At 44.1% G+C, this 22,272-nt stretch overlaps 1 protein-coding gene across 8 annotated transcripts in view; it reads right to left on the bottom strand.

Annotated features, from left to right (window-relative positions):
• Positions 1-22,272, bottom strand: part of FMNL1 (formin like 1) — a 118,080-nt gene that overhangs the window by 56,968 nt on the left and 38,840 nt on the right. For all 8 annotated transcript variants that reach the window (XR_014540986.1, XM_083582491.1, XM_083582490.1 and 5 more), the window contains exons 2-4: positions 14,879-14,962; positions 6,949-7,032; positions 5,210-5,283 (exon numbers count right to left, since the gene is read on the bottom strand). Coding sequence is in view for 7 of the 8 variants with exons in the window: in XM_083582491.1 (XP_083438617.1) it covers positions 5,210-5,283; positions 6,949-7,032; positions 14,879-14,962 (242 nt within the window). In the remaining variant the exon portion in view is untranslated. The remainder of the gene's footprint in view (positions 1-5,209; positions 5,284-6,948; positions 7,033-14,878; positions 14,963-22,272) is intronic.

Below are 22,272 nucleotides of genomic sequence, written 5' to 3'. Positions count from 1 at the left end.
AGTTCAAAGTATGCGCAAGGTGGCTTACAACATGGGGAAAAAATACATAACTGCAACATAACAAAAGTAGGCTTGAGTAATAAATAGAACACCAAAATATGCAACCAATTTCCAGATAAATCACAATTGTCTAAAATAAAGGCACACAAAACCAGCACCAACAACAGTAACAACACCCCAACCCCAACTTATGACTAGGTTTATCACGTTGAAGGGACGCGGGTGGCGCTGTGGGTTAAACCACAGAGCCTAGGGCTTGCCGATCAGAAGGTCGGCGGTTCAAACCCCCGCGACCTCCCGTTGCTCGGTCCCTGCTCCTGCCAACCTAGCAGTTTGAAAGCACGTCAAAGTGCAAATAGATAAATAGGTACCGCTCTGGCGGGAAGGTAAACGGTGTTTCCGTGCGCTGCTCTGGTTCGCCAGAAGCAACTTAGTCATGCTGGCCACATGACCCGGAAGCTGTATGCCGGCTCCCTCGGCCAATAAAGCGAGATGAGCGCCGCAACCCCAGAGTCGGTCACGACTGGACCTAATGGTCAGGGCTCCCTTTACCTTATCACGTTGATAATGATAATGATGAGAATTTTATTATTTATACCCCAGCCATCTGGCTGGGTTTCCCTAGCCACTCTGGGTGGCTTACAACACATTAAAAAATGTTGTAATTGTGATTTTTTTTCCAGGTTGGAAGCCACCTATGAAAAGGTGGCATGCAAATAAAATTGTGTGTGTGTGTGTGTGTGTGTGTGTGTGTGTGTGTGTGTCTGTGACCATGCTGACTGGTATGCTTTTTCACTTTGTACTACTGTCTGGTATTTTTACAAGCACACGGGAAAGTGGCTGAAAATTCATTTTCTCCCCAGGACATTTAGCCACACAGGAGCACATTTAGAGTGGTTACAAACATAAAGTTTGGAGATTTGGGGATAAGTTCTATTAAGGGATTTCAAAAGCACCTCCGTGCAAAAGTGAAAATTAAACAGATCCCCACAGAAAAATCGCATATGCAGTTGAAAAGGCTGCGTTCAACATATAACATTTCTACCTGGAGGTGATCAAATGATTACTCAAAAACAAATCCACCCATATGAGCTTCAAATTACAGTCGTACCTTGGATCCTTAATGCCTTGCAAGTCGAACGTTTTGGCTCCTGAACGCCACAAACCCAGAAGTGAGTGTTCCAGTTTGCAAACGTTCTTTGGAACCTGAACATCCAACACGGCTTCTGATTGGCTGCAGAAGCTTCCTGCGGCCAATCGGAAGCTGCGGCTTGGTTTCTGAACATTTTGGAAGTCGAACAGACTTCTGGAACAGATTCCGTTCGACTTCCAAGGTACCAATGCATATGTTGACAATGGCTTCATCAGCAAGTGTCCCCCATGTTAAAAACAACAGCAACACAGTGACTGTAACCAATCGTAAGACAGTGGCTGATGAAGGAATTTCAACGCAGATCTTCCAGGGTTAGGAATTTTCACATGGGCAGCTAGGAATACCCAACAAGAGATTAGTATTTGTCATTTGAAAATGGTCTCAACGTGGGACAGAAAACAAAAGAGTTATTTTAAAATCATGACGTACATTTTGGCCAATGTAGGTAGCGGCTGAATATTACTGACATGCAACAAATGCAAAAAATAAATAGATGAATGCAACCATCAGACGTGGAAATGGCCTGGCAGCCTTTTCACAGGCCTGCAATGCACCTACTGGCACTCCTTCCTGATATACAATTTGCTCCTTTGTACTCCATCAGGCCCAATAATACATTTTGTCACAAAACACTGACACGACTTGTGCATGCTGGCTCCCACTGTTCCCTTTTATTTTCTGACTGCTTGGCAGGCAATCAATCCAGAGAGATAAATGCTTCCCCATCTAAGCTGTTAATTAGCCGGCATACATCACTGTCGTTAATGGTGTCGGCTGCTGCCTCCGACATGCTGGGGTCACCTTCTCTGCAGAGGGTCTTAGACCTTGGCCGCTACCCCCCAGGTTGTTTGAGTAGTTCGAGTTAAAGGGGGTGCTGGACTGGGGGAGAGGGGTCGCATAGCTCAGTTACTGACAAATGAGGCAGGGCCGTTAAACAACCTAAGCTGCTCCGACATTTATGTTCACATGAACAACTAAACATTTAGCATCTCATTAACAAACTCTTAATGTGCTTCCGATTCTCGAGCTGATGGAGGGGACCGGCGGCTGCGTACACACGGTACCTTTATAGCACTTTCTCGCCCTCAAAAAATTATGGTCGTTGTAGTTTACCCCTTGCCATGTTACAGTTCCTAGCTACCCTTTAAAAACGTGTTGTTTGTTCAGTCGTCTTAGTTGACTCCTTGGAAGGTTTTGACTAAACATCCACAAACTTTTTATTGATAATAATCAGCTAAACAGTTTGAGGGTCTATATAACTTTGTAACATGCAGAAAACAGCAGTCTCAGAGAAACCAAAGACTGGAACTGAGGGAAGACGGGGGGTGGGGGTGGGTGGGTTTTGTGTGGGAGGGTGGGGGGAGGGAGGAGAAATGGGGGGGAAACAGGGATGATATGTTTTTGGATAATATGTTTTGTTTTAATTTTGAATAAAAAAAACTTTAAAAAACAAAAACAAAAACGTGTTGTTTATTCAGTAGCCTTAGTTGCGTTTGACTCTCCATGACCCCATGAACCAGAGCATCCCTTGGAAATTCTCACTTTCTTCTCAAAGCTTCTCCTTTTTTTTTTTATCTCCATGGAGTTTTCTTGGCAAAATACTGGAGTGGTTTGCCAGTTCCTTCTTCAGGCGGATCACATTTAGTCTAAACTCTCGGCTATGACCTGTCCGTCTTGGGTGGCCCTGCACGGCATAGCTCAGAGCTTCTTGGGGTTATTCAAGCCCCTTCGCCAAGACAAGGCAGTGATCCACAAAGAGGCTTTAAAAACTACAGTGCCCAGAATTCTTTCAGGGGGGTGGGGAATGAGCTTTGAGTGTGCCTACCAGTAAGATGGGGGTGCTGCCTGTCTGGCTTCTAGTGGGAAAGAGTTTGGCCCACAACACTGAATCCAGTTACAGATAGGTAGCCGTGTTGGTCTGCCATAGTCAAAACAAAAAAATTTTTTTCCTTCCAGTAGCACCTTAAAGACCAACTAAGTTAGTTCTTGGTATGAGCTTTCGTGTGCATGCACACTTCTTCAGATACACTGAAACAGAAGTTGCCAGATCCTTCTATATTGCAACTCATTACCAAACTTAAAACCATGAGAGACCTGGTCTGAACAAAGACACTGGATTCTCATTATACATGACAAAGCCATTTTTCACCTTCTCACCCCTTGCTTTTTCCTGTAAGACCTATTGCAGTCGTTAAGAGTCATCAACAGGCTCATCACAGCTATCTGCCAATCACCCATTCCCACCACCCTTCTAAGTAATACCCCTCCCCACCTTCTCACTATATAGAAGGATCTGGCAACTTCTGTTTCAGTGTATCTGAAGAAGTGTGCATGCACACGAAAGCTCATACCAAGAACTAACTTAGTTGGTCTTTAAGGTGCTACTGGAAGGAAAAAAATTTTTTTGTTTTAACACTGAATCCATGAGTTTTTGTTGACATAGAGTCATGCGTCTTGTCCACAGGAGACCAGTAGTGCTCCTCAGTATGATCAGTTTGGGGTCTGCAGGGTAAGGTATTGGGGTGTTGTGCGCTGGTAAAGTAAAAGGACCCCTGACCATTAGGTCCTGTCGTGACTGACTCTGGGGGTTCGGCACTCATCTCGCTTTATTGGCCGAGGGAGCCAGCGTACAGCTTCCGGGTCATGTGGCAAGCATGACTAAGCCGCTTCTGGAGAACCAGAGCAGCGCACGGAAACGCCGTTTACCTTCCCGCCGGAGCGGTACCTATTTACCTACTTGCACTTGGACGTGCTTTCGAACTGCTAAGTTGGCAGGAGCAGGGACCGAGCAACGGGAGCTCACCCCGTTGCGGGGATTCGAACCACCAACCTTCTGATCGGCAAGTCCTAGGCTCTGTGGTTTAACCCACAGCGTACAAAAACCTTAAACCTAACCTGGCAATTCTTCCCTCTCTTTGGTTGTAAGGGCTCATAGACCCTGAGAGTCATCTAGTCCAACCCCCTGCAGTTCAGGAATCCTGCCCACAGCTGTCCCTGAGTCGGCTTGAACCAACCAACAACCAACCAACCTTTGTGTTGTGTTGCGCATTGCCTTATTGAGCTAGTAGAAGAAGAAGAAGAGGAATTTGGATTTGATATCTCGCTTTATCACTACCCGAAGGAGTCTCAAAGCTGCTAACAATCTCCTTTCCCTTCCTCCCCCACAACACTCTGTGAGGTGAGTGGGTCTGAGAGACTTCAGAGAAGTGTGACTAGCCCAAGGTCACCCAGCAGCTGCATGTGGAGGAGCGGGGAAGCGAACCCGGTTCACCAGATTACGAGTCCACCGCTCTTAACCACTACACCAAGGCAGGCTAGAAGCTGGATTGAATCAAGAATAATGATAGAAAGGAAAGGCAGGTTCCAAATGTGGGGGCTCCCAGGCATGCCCTGGGACATTCCAGCTGTCCCTCCGACCTCTTGAACAAAGCAGCACCTGCTGAATGGGGGATTACCTGCAGCTGCATCCGACACACTGCGAGGGTACGCATGCAGTCAGCAGGAAAGAGAAGGGAAGCTGCCCCTGGACTCATCAGAAATGCTTTCGATCCCGGCCCAAATGCACCTCCACTTTGGCACAGAAAATCAACACTATAAAATTCTTGCTTCGAAACATACACAGAGTTATACATACACCCTGGATAACACAGGTCCAGAATGTCTTACGCTGCACATCTCAATCTGATCAAGAAAAACTCGTGGATTCAGTGTTGTGGGCCTAACTCTGTGGAACTATTTCCCAGTAGAATTCAGACAGGCAGCATCCCTGCTGAGTTCCAGACACTTGGTTAAAACTGTTTTATTTTAGGAGGCATCACAAATGCTTCTTTGGTTTACGTTCCTGATTTGAAATTCCCAAGCTTTTAAATTTATTAGGCTTATCTGATGTTTTATTTTGGTATGTACTGCATATATTTTTTTATCACGGTAAGCCACTTTGAGACCTCGACAGTAAAAAGCAAGGGCATACATTTTAAAAATAACAAAACAAATAAATGACGCGACTGCGCACAGCTAGGGTTTGCATGAACAAAAGCGCTGGTCGTCGATACTAACCCTATGTAGTTTGTCCTCAAAGATATCTCCAGCTCCCGAAGAATCTGGGTGGACTCTTGAGCCCGTCTCTTAAACTGGGTGAACAAAGCAAAATGGAAAACAGGTTAACGGGCAACCGTACCAGCGACGTGGATTACCAACGTTTTTACTTGCATCGTGCAGCCAATTCATAAATTGCTTTTAAAAAAATAAATAAATAAACAGGTTTCAAAAATACCCAAGCTTAAGTGAGAAATGCACATAATAATAATAATAATATTAATAATAATAATAATAATAATAATAATAATAATAATAATAATAATAATTTATTATTTATAATAAATGGGCGGGGGCCCATCTGGCTGAGTTTCCCCAGCCACTCTGGGCGGCTTCCTATCAAGAGTTAAAAACAATACAGCATTAAATATTAAAAACTTCCCTAAACAAAGCTGCCTTCAGCTGTCTTTTAAAAAGAAGATAGCTACTTATTTCCTTCACATCTGAAGGGAGGGCGTTCCACAGGGTGGGTGCCACTACCAAGAAGGCCCTCTGTCTGGTTCCCTGTAACCTCACTTCTCGCAATGAGGGAACCGCCAGAAGGCCCTCGGTGCTGGATCTCAGTGTCCGGGCTGAACGATGGGGATGGAGATGCTCCGTTCTGAATGGCAGGTATGCATTGAAGCAGTCAGGTTTCCTCATAATAAAGCAGGGATGGTCCATCTTCTTCTCCCGCCATCAAGGGCTGAATTTCTTCAGAAGCCGCATGGCAGTAGTGTGGTGGATACAGCTCAACCCATCCATTCCCCTTCTCACACGCCACCCATTAATACAGAGATCCATCTATCCTCTCTCCCATGCTCTGCTTTTCCCTGTCTCTTGCCCTCCTGCTGCCATGGATTTGCCGCTAAATTCCTTCTCTTCCCCACTGCTCTCTGCATCCAGCCGCCACTCAAGAGAGAGTCTGGGAGGCAGGAGGGAGCAGAGAGATGCTCAGAGGCCTGGCTGCAGAAGTCTATCTGCCCTGTTCCACGGTTTGGCCTCCAAGCTCACGCATGCTCCCATCCGCTGGTCAATCTTGCTCTTCTCCCAAGTCCCGTCCACTTTAAAGCAGCATCGTACCACTTTAAAACAGCCATGGCTCCCTTTTCAAAGAACCCCACCAGCTTGCAGTTTGTTAAGGGTGTTTAAAAAACCCTTATTCCCCTCTCCCAGAGCTACAATTCTTGGAGTGCTTTAACAACCAAATCCTCTTCCCAAGGAGCTCTGGAAATTATACATTGGCTCCCAGTACATTTCCAAGCACAATTCAAAGTGTTGGTGCTGACCTTTAAAGCCCTAAATGGCCTCAGTCCAGTATACCTGAAGGAGCGTCTCCACCCCCATCGTTCTGCCCGGATACTGAGGTCTAGCGCCGAGGGCCTTCTGGCGGTTTCCTTGCTGCGAGAAGCCAAGTTACAGGGAACCAGGCAGAGGGCCTTCTTGGTAGTGGCGCCCGCCCTGTGGAACATCCTCCCACCAGATGTCAAAGAGAAAAACTACCAGACTTTTAGAAGACATCTGAAGGCAGCCCTGTTTAGAGAAGCTTTTAATGTTTAATAGACTACTGTATTTTAATATTCTGTTGGAAGCCACCCAGAGTGGCTGGGGAAACCCAGCCAGATGGGCTATTATAGCTCTGGGTAGGACGACAAGCTGGAAAGGAAATCAGGGGACAGCACAGAATACGATTATGATTGCATCGTCCAGTTTGAAGTCACCTTTCCGCTGAATGCACCCGTGTCCAGATAGCTCTTCAGTTTCTGGATGTAGGCAGAAGGTGGGTTCTTGACCTGAAACCTTTCCTGCGGAAGGAGACACAAAAAGAAGAACAAGGCAGGCTTTATCGAATTGCAGGTGGGCATTTCAGAGCTGCTTCTAAAGGCACAAACATACTATGAGAACACGAACGAGGGACTAACTCACACGGCAGATATTTGGGCCAGCAGACTAGACAACACCCAACACCAGTTGTCTCCCTGCAGAGATACTGCAGCGGTTTCCGGGCCCAAACATCGGCATACAGTGGTACCTCGGGTTACAGATGCTTCAGGTTACAGGCTCCGCTAACCCAGAAATAGTATATCGGGTTAAGAACTTTGCTTCAGGATGAGAACAGAAATTGTGCTCTGGCGGCGCGTCAGCAGCAGGAGGCCCCATTAGCTAAAGTGGTACCTCAGGTTAAGAACAGTTTCAGGTTAAGAAGGGACCTCCAGAACGAATTAAGTTCTTAACCTGAGGTACCACTGTACTACAGTTGCTAGGCAAACATAGGTAAAAGGTAAAGGACCCCTGGACGGTTAAGTCCAGTCAAAGGTGATTATGGGGTTGTGGATCTCATCTCACTTTCAGGCCGAGGGAGCCGGCGTTTGCCCACAGACAGCTTTCCAGGTCATGTGGCCAGAAGGACTAAACTGCTTCTGGAGCAACGGGACACCGTGATGGAAACCAGAGCGTATGGAAACGGCATTTACCTTCCCGCCACAGCGGTACCTATTTATCTACTTGCACTGTTGTGCTTTCGAACTGCTAGGTTGGCAGGAGCTGGTACAGAGCAACAGGAGTTCACCCCGTCGCGGGGATTCGAACCGCCGACCTTCTGATCGGCAAGCCCAAGAGACTCAGTGGTTTAAACCACAGCGCCACCCATGTCCCTGCGAAAAGACGTACAACTCTACACACACACCATCGCCCCACAACCTGGTAAAAGCTTCTAGTCCTGTGCAGAAAGCCGCTAGCAGCTCTTCCTCCCATGACAACTGTGTTGCACCACCATCCTTGTGACACAGTGTGTTGCACAAGAAGGACTGTGTATCCTTGTGGGCTTATAGCCGAATAAAGTATTATCTATCTATCTATCTATCTATCTATCTATCTATCTATCTATCATCTATCTATCTATCTATCTATCATCTATCTATCTATCTATCTATCTTCATGCAAAAAGGACTGTGTATGTACTGTGACTATCAGCTGATCTCCTCACCTTGTTTATTCCCTAAAGCATTGAGTTAAGCAATGCTGTGTTTTGTTCTGTTTTAGAACAGGGCTAAACTTTTTAACCCCACTCTAAGTCCCACAAAGTCCCACAAACATGAGAGACTTAGGGCTCATCCCCACTTCCACATGTCACGCACGTAGAAAGCACGAGTCCACTTACCATTGCCCTAGTGCTTTGCTCTGGAAAACTCATTCCTTAGTGCTAAATCGGAACGAATGGAAATCCACTCACTGAAAACTTGATTGCTGTTTGTTCCGATTCAGCACTAAAGAGCAGGTTTCCACGGGGCAGGGGGTGGGAGCAGCAGGGCAAATGGAAGTATGGATGAGCCATACTGTCAACTCTTTGTGAGAAGTATACCAACTCAGGTTCTCATGCAGAGCCTTTATTCTGAAACAGTTGCCATGTGGGGTGGGGATTAAAAATAAAATTTGGAGAGGGAACCCATCATGTCCAAGAGATTCCTTCAAATGCCCACAACTCAAAGCACAAACTTTAAAGCACCAAACTTAATTGTGTGTTGACCTCTGCTCAAGCCTCATTTTTCTTGTCACAACATTAGCCGATTTCAATCCCTAGCTTTTCGTGAAATGTTCTGTTAATTTTCTACTGTGGCTCGCTGTGATGGCGATTTTTGAATAATCATTGCTTTTAATATATGTGGTTTTAATATATTTGGTAAACTGCCCTGGAATGTGGGCGGTATGTAAATCTTTTAAAGTGAATACATGGTTTATTTATTTCTTAAATCTGAAACGATAAATACCCGTCATTCCATGTTTCTATTACAACAGAGTAACATAGTCTCTTAGATACAAATTCTGACTGCTATTCCAAACAAATCGCTCTCGGATAAATCTGCCAGTTAACCAGGAAGATGCCAACCTGGACAGTTGCTGCTGTTTCTGTTAATATAAGAAATATTATTTTAGTAATTATCGTTTTAGTATTATTATTTTAGGACCAGTTGCCAGAAGCATTTTTTTTAATGAAGCAACTTTTTTTACTTTTTGGGGGATTCTTCAAACTAAATAATCCATGAGGCTCTGTATAAATTTGTTTTGTATATTCTGGCTTGTGAAATTTCAAACAGATTTTGGGGCAGAAAGACAGGTGGAGGAGAGCTATTCCACACATGCAGCTAATAAGGCGACAGCAGCCATTTTAAGCAGCCTGGAGCTTGCTTGCCCCTGGAAATAGTAACTGAATGTAGAACGGCAGTTAGAGTAAACTGATTAAAGATGGATGCCACTTTCTTCCCCGACAGCTTTGAAACTCTGAGGCCGTGAAGGGTTTAAGTCACATGGTAGTGCTCCTGTGCCATTTCTGTTCATTTTAATGGGGCTTGTGCAGGATAACATCCTAGCAGGTTGTGCCTGTGGATCTGATCTGTGTGCTTCCCTCCGCACTGACTTTTATACTAGGTCGTGCCTGGGTATCTGGCCTGTGTGCTTCCCTCCGCATTGATTTTTTTTAGTAGGTTGTGCCTGTGGATCTGATCTGTGTGCTTCCCTCCGTATTGACTTTTATACTAGGTTGTGCCTGTGGATCTGATCTGTGTGCATCCCTCCATATTGACTTTTATACTAGGTTGTGCCTGTGGATCTGATCTGTGTGCTTCCCTCCGTATTGACTTTTATACTAGGTTGTGCCTGTGGATCTGATCTGTGTGCTTCCCTCCATATTGACTTTTATACTAGGTTGTGCCTGTGGATCTGGCCTGAGTGCTTCCCTCCGCATTGACTTTTATACTAGGTTGTGCCTGTGGATCGGATCTGTGTGCTTCCCTCCGCATTGACTTTTATACTAGGTCGTGCCTGGGTATCTGGCCTGTGTGCTTCCCTCCGCATTGATTTTTTTTAGTAGGTTGTGCCTGTGGATCTGATCTGTGTGCTTCCCTCCGTATTGACTTTTATACTAGGTTGTGCCTGTGGATCTGATCTGTGTGCATCCCTCCATATTGACTTTTATACTAGGTTGTGCCTGCGGATCTGGCCTGAGTGCTTCCCTCCACATTGACTTTTATACTAGGTTGTGCCTGTGGATCTGATCTGTGTGCATCCCTCCATATTGACTTTTATACTAGGTTGTGCCTGTGGATCTGATCTGTGTGCATCCCTCCATATTGACTTTTATACTAGGTTGTGCCTGTGGATCTGATCTGTGTGCTTCCCTCCGTATTGACTTTTATACTAGGTTGTGCCTGTGGATCTGATCTGTGTGCATCCCTCCATATTGACTTTTATACTAGGTTGTGCCTGTGGATCTGGCCTGAGTGCTTCCCTCCGCATTGACTTTTATACTAGGTTGTGCCTGTGGATCTGGCCTGAGTGCTTCCCTCCACATTGACTTTTATACTAGGTTGTGCCTGTGGATCTGATCTGTGTGCTTCCCTCCGTATTGACTTTTATACTAGGTTGTGCCTGTGGATCTGATCTGTGTGCATCCCTCCATATTGACTTTTATACTAGGTTGTGCCTGTGGATCTGGCCTGAGTGCTTCCCTCCGCATTGACTTTTATACTAGGTTGTGCCTGCGGATCTGATCTGTGTGCTTCCCTCCGCATTGACTTTTATACTAGGTTGTGCCTGCAGATCTGATCTGTGTGCTTAATAATAATAATAATAATAATAATAATAATAGTAATTCCTTCATATTGACTTTTATAGTAGCTTGTGTCTGCGGATCTGATCTGTGTGCTTCCCTCTGCACTGACTTTTATAGCACCTGAGGCAGCTTGAGCTAACCTTGCCACATGGTAGGGCCTCTTCTCTGTTTTCTGCCTTCCTCAGGCACTCCCCATTTCCTACCACCAGCCCCTCACACTCCCTTCCCCTCGTTTCTCCACAGCCGCACTCACACATACAGTTGCACACTTTTTTCTTAGCAAATAAAACAGCCGCGAGGAGGAAACTGGTCCTTTCCCCACACTCCCTGCCACATCCTACACGATTCCGGAGAGACCAACTCTTTCCCTCCTCGCCCGTCACTCAACGGCGCATGCTGCGAATCACAAGGCGCAGCGGATGGCCCCAAGGGTGACACAGGGCCTTGTGACCCGTTTTCGCCTGAGCGCCGAGCAGCGAGTCGAGGACAGGGCTGCCTTCTCCTTCCGCGCTGCCCACTCACTCAGCAAACACCTTGAGATTGCCAGGAGTTTCTATTTCAGATGCCACATCCCCTGTGGCAGAGCTGTCTTCGCAGATCTGTGAAGGGCTGAATCCCACACAGACATCTGCACAGCTCACATGAGTCACTCCTCTCCCCTTTTTTCCCTGTCTTCTCGGCATCATTCACAAGCCTGTTCCTTTATTAAGCGAGAAATATATAGCTTCACAGCATGAACGGGTGCCATATTTTCTCTCTCTGCCAGCAGCTCCTGCTGAAAAGTGACCCTGCCTTTGAACAACTTGTTCCTGGATCTTTAGAAAAAGGAGAGGATAAATCTTAGGCTCGAGATAGAATATTTTTTGGGGGGTGCACATCTCTCCAGAGCAGGGGTCAGAAAACTTTTTCAGCCGTGGGCTGATCCACTGTCCCTCAGACCTATGTTTTTATTTGGGGGGTGTGTGTGTGAACGAATTCCTATGCCCCACAAATAACCCAGAGATGAATTTTAAATACAGTGGTACCTCGGGTTACATATGCTTCAGGTTACATACGCTTCAGGTTACAGACTCCGCTAACCCAGAAATCGTGCTTCAGGTTAAGAACTTTGCTTCAGGATGAGAGCAGAAATCGTGCTCCGGCAGCACGGCGGCAGCAGGAGGCCCCATTAGCTAAAGTGGTGCTTCAGGTTAAGAACAGTTTCAGGTTAAGTACGGACCTCTGGAATGAATTAAGTACTTAACCCGAGGTACCACTGTAAAAGGACATATTCTACTCATGTAAAAACACGCTGATTCCCAGACCGTCCGCAGGCTGGATTGAGAAGGCGATTGAGCCGCATCCGGCCCCCGGGCCTTAGTTTGCCTACCCCTGCTCCAGAGGGACAAAGGCCGCTTTATAGACGGAATCACTGCTTTCGGTGCAGACACCTCCACTTCTGTCCGTGGCCAAACAGCTCTGGCAGGTTTTTGTATGGTTCCCAAAACCTACAAAGCCCATTTGACCAAAGGCAACGTTGGAAGAAAATAAATGTGTGTGCGCTTTGTGGAGAACTGGCCCCTCTCTCAAAACACATCCCCTCTCCCTATAACCTTATGGGACTTGTGACTTCTGCTCTGGTATAAAAATATGTGGAGTTTAGCTGGAAAAAATAGCCCATAAATTACATGTTGCCAAAAGGCTCGGGAGACCCCCAAAAATTATCTGCTGTTTGGCGGATTATTATCATATATACAACAAATGCATACACACAAGACTCCCGTCTCCAGGGCATAATGTGAAATTTGGCTTTCCTAATGAGTTTAAGTACAGTGGTACCTCAGTTTTCGAACATAATCCGTTCTAGAAGACCGTTCCAACTTCCAAAACGTTCGAAAACTGAGGTGCAAAGGGCGGCCTGCAAATTCAAGAGAGAAAACTGAAGAAGAAAACACTTAGCGGAAGCCGTTTGACTTCTGAGGCGCGTTCAAAAACGGAAGCATTTACGTCTGGGTTTTCGGTGTTAGAAAACCGAAACATTCGACTTCTGAGACGTTCGAAAACCGAGGTACCAATGTACTCTACTTACCAAATTTAAATCTCTGCCAGATATATTGCGTTGCTTATTGCTTTGTATTTGTACTTCTGCTATTTTTGCCGTTTTGCTTTCCTTGACTTACCTCAATGAAAAGTGTTTATTTTGTTTGTAGTTATAGAATCTCTCTAAAACTAAGTGTGTACCAAAATACTAAATGCAAGAGTTGGCATGCACCCCCCTTACCTGCAATGCAGCGAGTCTGGTTCTTCCTGCCTTTGTACTGCAAAAGACAGTACAAAGACAGTACTTGCCTCCAAATCAAATGCTGATTTTATGCTCAACTTTGACTCTCCCTCATGCCAGTTAGAGCGGCTTGCAGCCAGCTTCTGACAGACAGAGACAGAAAGAGATTTCCCTGAACTTGGTCCTGACAAGAATCTTGCGTATCTGGAACCAAAGTGCAGTAAGCACTTCTGCAGGTGTCTCACCACTCATGTTTGCTTCTGAACTAATTTGGTGCTAATTAATAAAAACAAAAAAAAACCTAATACAGTGGTACCTTGGTTCTCAAGCGCCTTGGTACTCAAACAGCTTGGAACCCAAACACTGAAAACCGGGAAGTAAGTGTTCCAGTTTGCAAACTCTCTTTAGAAGCCGAACGTGCTGTTTTGAGTGTTATGCTTCTGATTCGAGTGCCATGCTTCCGTTTTTAGTGTTCCGCTGAGGTCTATCTGTTTTTGCTATTTATTTTGCATTTTTGTTTTCGCAGCTCCTTTGTGACTGTGTGGAACCCAGTTCAGCTACTGATTGTGCTGCAGTCACACAATCAGTCATTGTTTATTGCTTTCATTTTATGGATCAATGGTCTCGTTAGATAGTAAAAATCATGTTAAATTGCTGTTTTAGGGGTTGGTTTTTAAAAGACTGGAACGGATTGATCCGTTTTGCATTACTTTCTATGGGAAAGCGCGCCTTGGTTTTGGAATGCTTTGGTTTTGGAACGGACTTCCGGAACGGATTAAGTTTGAGATCCGAGGCACCACCGTATGGGAAACTGGAAAGAAGTGGCGTCTGCATGCACTGTGGTGGTGCTGGCAAATCCTGCATGTTTTTATGAAACCCACCAGCGATCCCCCAAGTCCCTATAACATTATTATGAGCTCAAAATCTATTGCCAGCACTGCAGCAAGAATACTATTAGCCCAAAGATGGAAGCAAGAACAAATGCCAACAAAAGAAGAGTGGCAAATAAAACTGATGGACTACGCCGAGCTGGTGAGACTTACAGGGAAAATTCGAAACCAGCAGGACCAGACTTTCCTAAAGTACTGGAAGAAATTTATGTTGTCTTTGAAAGACAACTGTAATTGCAGTGGTACCTCAGATTAAGAACTTAATTTGTTCTGGAGGTCCGTTTTTAACCTGAAACTGTTCTTAATCTGAGATGCCACTTTAGCTAATGTGGCCTCCCGCTGCCGCCGTGCGATTTCTGTTCTCATCCTGAGGTAAAGTTCTTAACCTGAGGTACTATTTCTGGGTTAGCGGAGTCTGTAACCTGAAGCGTCTGTAACCCAAGGTACCACTGTACTTAACATCGCCTGTAGGGTTGCAAGAAGTTTTGTAAGGACGACTATCCAAATTATTGTGAGAAGTACTAAGATTAGCTGATGTAAGATTGGATTTAAAACAATAAAGTGCATAATTAGAAAGGAACTTAGAAAACCATTAGAAGTTGATGAAAGTCCTAGGCTATGATAGCCAAGGATTTGTTACGCTGTGTTGGAGATGTTGTGTTGGAAAATTTGTGTAAAATTTAATGAAAATTAATTCAAAAACAAAAAACAAAATCTATGGCCAGAATTTTAAGGTGGTCGTGGAAACCGCAGAGCAGGGACCAACTGAACCATGGTGGTATGTGCCGTTTCCTATTCTTCAACTCTGAGAGCTATGGCGGTTTAAGGCCGATTCACAATGCAACATGTAGAATTACTTAAAAAAGAAAAGAATGGCCACTCTGGTCTCTTACCTGGTCACAGATCAACTCCCATTTCTTTTCGTTGTCGTACTGGCTCAGTAGCTTCATTTTGTCTGGTGGCAAGTTCATGGAATTCTAGAGGACAAGAAGGAAAGGGGAAAAAAATGACTATATTACAGATGCAGTTAGTATATAAGATGCACCTTTGCAACCACTCTGAAGGTTTAATAAAAGCTGCAAATAACAACTGAATAGGGAGAATTCAGAACAGAGCTGATGATGGAAGCAAGGCACTTATTTAACTTTTCTCCCCTCTTTCTGAAGCAATGGAGAACGCTTCAATATCGGTGTTTTTCTCAAAGAAGGATGCTGTTTGCGCATGCATCTATTCCCAAGAATTTAGACTCCCCCCTCCCCAACTCCGTTTTCTACACTGATTTTTTCCGGGACTCATCCCTTTTAAACAAAAAACAAACAAACTCATTTTAGTTTAAAATATGGGATTGTCACAAAGAACACTGGATACATAATATGGAGAATGCTTCTTTGAAGCGCATGCTTTTATAATGTCCTATACTTATTAAGTTTTGGGAAAGAGAGCAGGACTATATAAGTAAGATGCTAACAGAACAAGTTAAGATTTTCAAAGGTGAACGTTCTTTTGAACTACATACCTATTGTATGGAAAGTGACAGAATAGCAAAAAAAAAATGGATTCTATGCGCCTTAATGGTGGCTAAAAAACTGAGACGGATGAACTGGAAGAATAGAAAAATGATTCCCCTTAATCAATGGCTTGACAACATGACAATATTAGCAACATATGAACAGACTGCTTATAGATACAGACTTTATTTGGATAAATATAATGATAGTTGGAATGGCTTTATACAGAATATATTCTGTTATTGATAAAAAATGTATTAGGATAATAAGACTATACACATTTGTATACTAATGTATGGAAAGGTAAGTCAGCATTTTTCTTTTATTTTCATTCAGATTTTTCTTTTCACCACTTTTTTTATATACCGTAAATGAAATTCTTCCAATAAAATATCTATATCTATATCTATCTATAAAGAACACAGGCAACAAAATAACGGCTAGGAAAGGTTTGGGACCTTCTGCATGAATAGGAAAATCAACACGTTACCTACAAGTCAGAAGAGAAAATGACAACAGGATGATGACTGGGAAGCTATTGAAAGCTGCAGGAAAAAGCCACATTGCTTCCCCAAAGGGTGGCCTCATAGCATCTTAAGATATTTATATAACAAAAATTTGCCAGAAATTGTAAACTGCTTCACCTCTCTCTCCTGCCCCAATTGTTTTTTAAATTTATTATTTATACCCCGCCCATCTGGCTGGGTTTCCCCAGCAACTCTGGGCGGCTTCCAACAAAACACTAAAATACAATAACCTATTAAACATTAAAAGCTTCCCTGATTGGGCTGCCTTCAGATGTCTTCTAAAGGTTTGGTAGTTATTTTTCTCTTTGACATCTGGTGGGAGGGCGTTCCACAGCTAACAAATTTTTCTAAACCCTACTTTCATCATTGATCAGACCCTCAATGCTAAAGTTACTAGGCTGCAGCCCAGAGATTTCCCTTGTATGTTTAAAATCCACCACTAACTCAAAAGCAAATAACCTGTGGCTTCTCCCACTACAGCTGCCATTCTCCACTGCATGACACATTTTTGTAGCAGACAAAAGATGCCATCACTGAATGCAGGTGTGGGAGAAGGTTGACAGGTGAGGAGGGAAATGGGAAAAAGATGGCATGATCTCTTGGTCTTCCAGATTAAAAGATACAGGGGAAACAAACATCACAACTGGAGAGAGACCTGTCGGAATGTAATGTAAAAGTAAATGTAAAAGTGCTGTCTTATATGTATAAGATATTATTGGAATGGGAGACAAAGGATGAGCAAGTAAAATCATCAGTGACAATAGACAATAGACATTGGCTATAATATAGATGTGGAAGCACAGGAAAGATTGTGAAATACTGATATGAAATTCACAAGATGCTATGGTTTGAAAGAAAACTACAGTGGTACCTCTGACATCGAATTGAATCCGTTCCGAAAGTCCGTTCGACTTCCAAAACATTCGGAAACCAAGGTGTGGCTTCCGATTGGCTGCAGGAAGCTCCTGGAGCCAATCGGAAGCCGCGGAAGGATGCTCGGGTTCCAAAGAACTTTTGCAAACCTGAACACTCATGTATGGGTTTGTGGCATTCAGGAGCCAAAACATTCGACTTGCAAGGCGTTTGCGAACCAAGGTACGACTGTATATGAAAATGTTATATCAATGGTATCTAACACCAAGTAAATTGGCAAAAATGTGTAAATCAAAATTAAATAAGTGTTCGAAATGCATTGAGAAAGAAGGTACTTTCTATCATATGTGGTGGTCTTGCAGTAAAGTTAAAGCTTACTGGGAAATGATAGAGAAAGAATTGAAAAAGATGTTAAAATAACATTTGTAAAAAAAACAAAACAAAACAAAACGCCCAGAAGCTTTCCTTTCGGGAATTACAGGGGAAGAGCTACCCAAACTGTATAGAAATTTATCCATGTATGCAGCTACAGCAGCAAGAATGTAATTTGCCCCAAAATGGAAAGAATAAGAAGTCCCGACAAAAGAAGAATGGATACAAAAACTTGTGGAACACGCAGAAATGGCGAAACTTACTGGAAATATAAGAAATCAAGATAACAAACTTCTTAATAAAAGAATGGAAAATGTTTATTGCATATTTACAAACAAATTGTAAACAGGTAAGAACATTGGCAGGGATATTGTAATAACCTGCAGTTTTATAGGAGTATACATTCAAAGTAGATGAATAAATGATCAGGTTATGTTAATTTGGAATATGCAGGAATAAATTCCAGGAACCGCAGAAAGAGGGGGAAGGAAGTTGAGTTCTGAAATGTTGAAATGATTGTAAAATTATTGAAATGTATAAAATTGAAAATATTTTTTTAAAAAAGGTACAGTGAGGAACCAATACCCAAGGCACAATATTGCAACCTTTCTAAAAACAAGCAAATCCCTCCCTTGGGATGACCCAGATCAACTATATTGTACAAAACCGAAATGCCTGACGTGGGTGATACAAAAAGCCAGGATTCCCCAACAACACGAATACTCATGGGTTGCTAATGTTTCCCTTTCGCCACAACATACTGGAACAAAAGGGAACTCCCAGGCCCCTCGACTTGTTTGGATGAAATCAGTATGTATGTCAGTTGCACCAGGAAATTGCACGCACATGTGATGGAAGTGGCAAGCGCTCTTGCTCAACCCAACGCCTTCCCACTTCTCCCACAGAAAGGTTAGTGGTTAGAACTCATCTCTCGACAAGGCTGTACACAGGCTCACTGACAGTGCTGGAGACTTGTAATGTGCCAGTTCTCTTTCCTTCCCCTCCAAAAAAAGAGGAAACATCAAGCTGGAGAAACATTTTCCGATCACTCAGCAGCCGGTGACGGCATCCATGCGCAGGGGTTGAACCTTTGCCTTCGTCACGCGACACAGACTTGCTTTGAGAGGGGAGATCTCCCATTTTTACTTTTTTTTACTCTGGCCTATTTTTTATTCCCTAGGATTGCCTGAGCAGCACTGACTTCAAGAAAAAGTATGGTAGATTCATCGAGAGCAAAGCAAAACGGATTTGCATGATACGACACCTATGTTCTTCCTGCAAAACTGAGGCTAAAAGATCAGAAAGCAGAGGGTTGTCGTTTTTTGTTTTGCTGTTTAGCAGGTTCTCAGAAGCTTACGGATGAAGATAAAGTCGAGTTGTTTGGTGGTTCATGCCTAAGGCCTCACAATAATATCCCTAGAGATATTTGCTCTTTTTCCCGGCAAGCTAAGCAAGATAAATCCCAGTTTTAGCTTTTAAATGATGTAAATATCAAGAGTATGGCAGGTAACACATGCTAGAAGCATTTCCAAGTGAAATCTGACATTATTAAAGTATATGAACACAAATATTTTGATGGGTTGTACTCAACCAACTGCTACTCAAAGTATCCGTGCTGAAATTAATGATTATATCTAATTTATGTCCTTTTATTTCAATGGGCCTACTCCTGAGTAAAAAGTAGCTGAATGCAACCACTTGTTTCCTATGCTGAAATACAATATATGATGGTAGAAGATGACACTTTTTTCACTACTGAAGTTTTAATCAATTCAGCATTAATACCTGAGTTCAGCTGATGTTAAATATCAATATTTCTTAACATCTAATGTATCAATGCATCTATATTTGTTATTTATAGGCATTAACAAATTCTATTTTTGAGTGTATATTTTGTACTCATCTTTAATTTTTTTTGTAGGTCTGATTAAAAGAAGTTACTAAATTACAAAAATAACTATGTTTGGATCAGCCAGATCTCGGTAGTTGACAAATGAGATGATTGCAAATCCTTAACAGGCTTACTACAGAGTAAGCCGTATTGAACTCAAGGCTGATTACTTCTGAGTAAATGCTTAAGGTTGTTCTGCAAGTTTCTCATCCCAAACCTCAGTAGCCACAATAAGGAAATGGATACGGCAGTTATTAACTGCAGTTAAGCACACATGGATAACAAAAGCAACCAAACTGAAGGAAGAATTTAAAATCTGCCGGGCAGACCCTACGACATCTCTTTTATTGCAGTGGAGCCTTTTGCACAAGTCTTTCTAACCTTTTAGCATTTAAAAGCGGCCTTGGCTGTTGGGGCCTTGAGATTTTGAGAGCCTACAGGAGCCTCGTCTGGCGTACCTGTTACTATGGCAACCAGAAGAGCTGCCATATTGAAAGGGGCTGCTGGCGTTCAAGGTTACCTTGCAACCAGAAGAGCTGCCCATGTTATTACCAGCTTCACAAGGTTGTCTATCTAGCTGGCTGCAACAGGAAGACTCCTGATGCTCGCCTGAGAAAAGTCGTTCAAATCTCAGGGCTTAAAAATATGGGGTGCAGCCTCACCCCGATCTTTCTGTAGTGTTTTTGTTTTTTTTAACAGTGATTTAGGCTTGGAACAAGTCCAAATCCTTAAGAGGAGTCCTGTACCTTTATAGGTAGAACCAAGTGGTATTGGCAAAACACACTGCCAAACCTACATTAGCTAGAGTTACAGGAATGTGGGATCAGAGGACATTTATAGGGGAGAATCAACGGGCTGAAGGAAGGGGCACATAACCCTTTCCACAAATGACAAATGTCAAAAGATTTTGAATAAATGGACAAGTTATAGGAATTGGATAGCACGGGGGGAAGCCAACCCAAGCATCCAAATTAGAATGAATAATCTGTGCACATGGTTAAAAATCTGGAGAGAGAACAATTTTGGGGGGAGATGGATTAAAGGGGAGGGAGGAAGAGGGGGAAATTAGGATAAATGAGTAGGGACAAAAGTATATACAGTGGTGCCTCGCAAGACGAAATTAATTCGTTCCGCAAGTTTTTTCTTCTTGCGAGTTTTTCGTCTTGCGAAGCACGGTTTCCCATAGGAATGCATTGAAAATCAATGAATGCGTTCGTATGGAGACCGCCTTCAGACCAGGTCCGGGGACAGTCTGTCCCCGGACCTCTTCTGAAGGCTGGCGGGGGGAGAAGGACTTTTCTCCCCACCACCAGCCTTCAGAACAGCCTTCTGAATGTTGGCGGTGGGGAGGAAAGCCCTCCTCCCACCGCAAGCCTTCAGGACAGGTCCGGGAACAGAGGAGAAGGCGCGCAGCGCTTCTCCTCTGTTCCCGGGGCTTGCGGTGGGAGGAGGGTTTTTCCTCCCCACCGCCAACATTCAGAACAGCATTCTGAATGTTGGCGGTGGGAAGGAAAACCCTCCTCCCACCGCAAGCCTTCAGGACAGGTCCGGGAACAGAGGAGAAGGCGCGCAGCGCTTCTCCTCTGTTACCGGACCTGTCCTGAAGACTTGCGGTGGAAGGAGACATCTGCAGCTTGGGGAGCCCTGCAGAAGTTCCCCGCAGGGTTCCCCAAGCTGCGGATAGCAGCCTGCTGCCCCGCGCGAGGGGCGCTCTGCTTCAGAACGCCCCTCGCGCGGGGCAGCAGGCTGCTATCCGCAGCCTAGGCAGCCCTGCGGGAACTCTTCTGAAGGCTGGCGGGGGAGAAGGGCTTTTCTTCCCACCGCCAGCCTTCAGAACAGCCTTCTGAATGCTGTTCTGAATGTTGGCGGTGGGGAGGAAAACCTTCCTCCCACCGCAAGTCTTCAGGACAGGTCCAGGAACAGAGGAGAAGGCGCACTGCGCTTCCCCGCTGTCCCCGGAGATTTCCCTATGGGCTTTCGTCTTGCGAAGCAAGCCCATAGGGAAATTCGTCTTGCGAAGCCGCTAAAAATCGGAAAACCCTTTCGTCTTGCGGGTTTTTCGTTTAGCGAGGCATTCGTCTTGCGGGGCACCACTGTACTGTTATGCATAATGAACAGGAGGATGGTTTTGATGCATGTTATTGTTAGATTTTTGACTGAATGATGTTTCTGTAAGTTATCTGACGTCCCTGGATGGAAGTCTGATTATAAAGAATGGAAAAACAACAACAACAACAATAATGTGTCTAGCCCTATTCTCTCTCCCCTGCCCCCTTTAAATACCACCTGCTTATTCCTCAACTGTATGACTTCTGGTCTGAAAGCCCAGCTACCGAAAAAGTCAATGAAAAATTGCTTGCAAAGAATGGGGAGGAGCCGAAGATAGAGAATGTGTTTTTTTGGGTGGGGTGGGGGGACAATTTAATTTTCAGAATGTTTTTCATTTTGTGCAGCAAGCAAAGAAAACGTTTTGTAGTATCTAAATTAAAATGGTTAGCAGGTATACTTGCAAAATACTGGGGGGGGGGGGGACAAGAAACCAGGTGAGAAACATGGGGTGAAAATAAAGAATGACACATCAAGGAATCAACGTAGGAGCCATTTTACAACCTCCTCCTTTCCTATAGGACCTACTGATTAAAGATGGATTTCACCCACTGTGGCCAAGTGTATGAGGTCCATGTTGAATCCACAAAATTAGGAAGTGGAAGCTGCTTTTGCAGAAAGATGTCAACATATCTCAGGTTCGTATTTCCTTTAATTTGTGATTGGGGATTATCTAGCACAAGGCTCCCTTAGATCTTATTGAGCCAAGACATGAAAAATGGGAGTTCAGCCTCTTTGCCGCCCCTCAATCTGAGGTCAAAAGTAAGAAAGGGATACAGTGGTACCTTGGTTTTCAAACACCTTGGTTCTCAAACGCCCAAAACCCGGAAGTAAGTGTTCCAGTTTTTGAACATTTTTCAGAAGCCGAACGTCCACTGCGGCTGTCGGCTATTGTTTCCGGGGCACCTGGACCAATCAGAAGCTGCGCCTTGGTTTTTGAACATTTCAGAAGGCAAACGAACTTCCAGAACGGATTAAGTTTGGTGCTTTTGTTTTTGCTCTTTATTTTG

Source organism: Podarcis filfolensis (genome assembly GCF_964270895.1).
Source record: "Podarcis filfolensis genome assembly, chromosome: 13".
Lineage (NCBI taxonomy): Eukaryota > Metazoa > Chordata > Lepidosauria > Squamata > Lacertidae > Podarcis > Podarcis filfolensis.
Note: the sequence above shows the minus strand (reverse complement) of the source record. Positions and strands in the feature narration are given on the sequence as shown.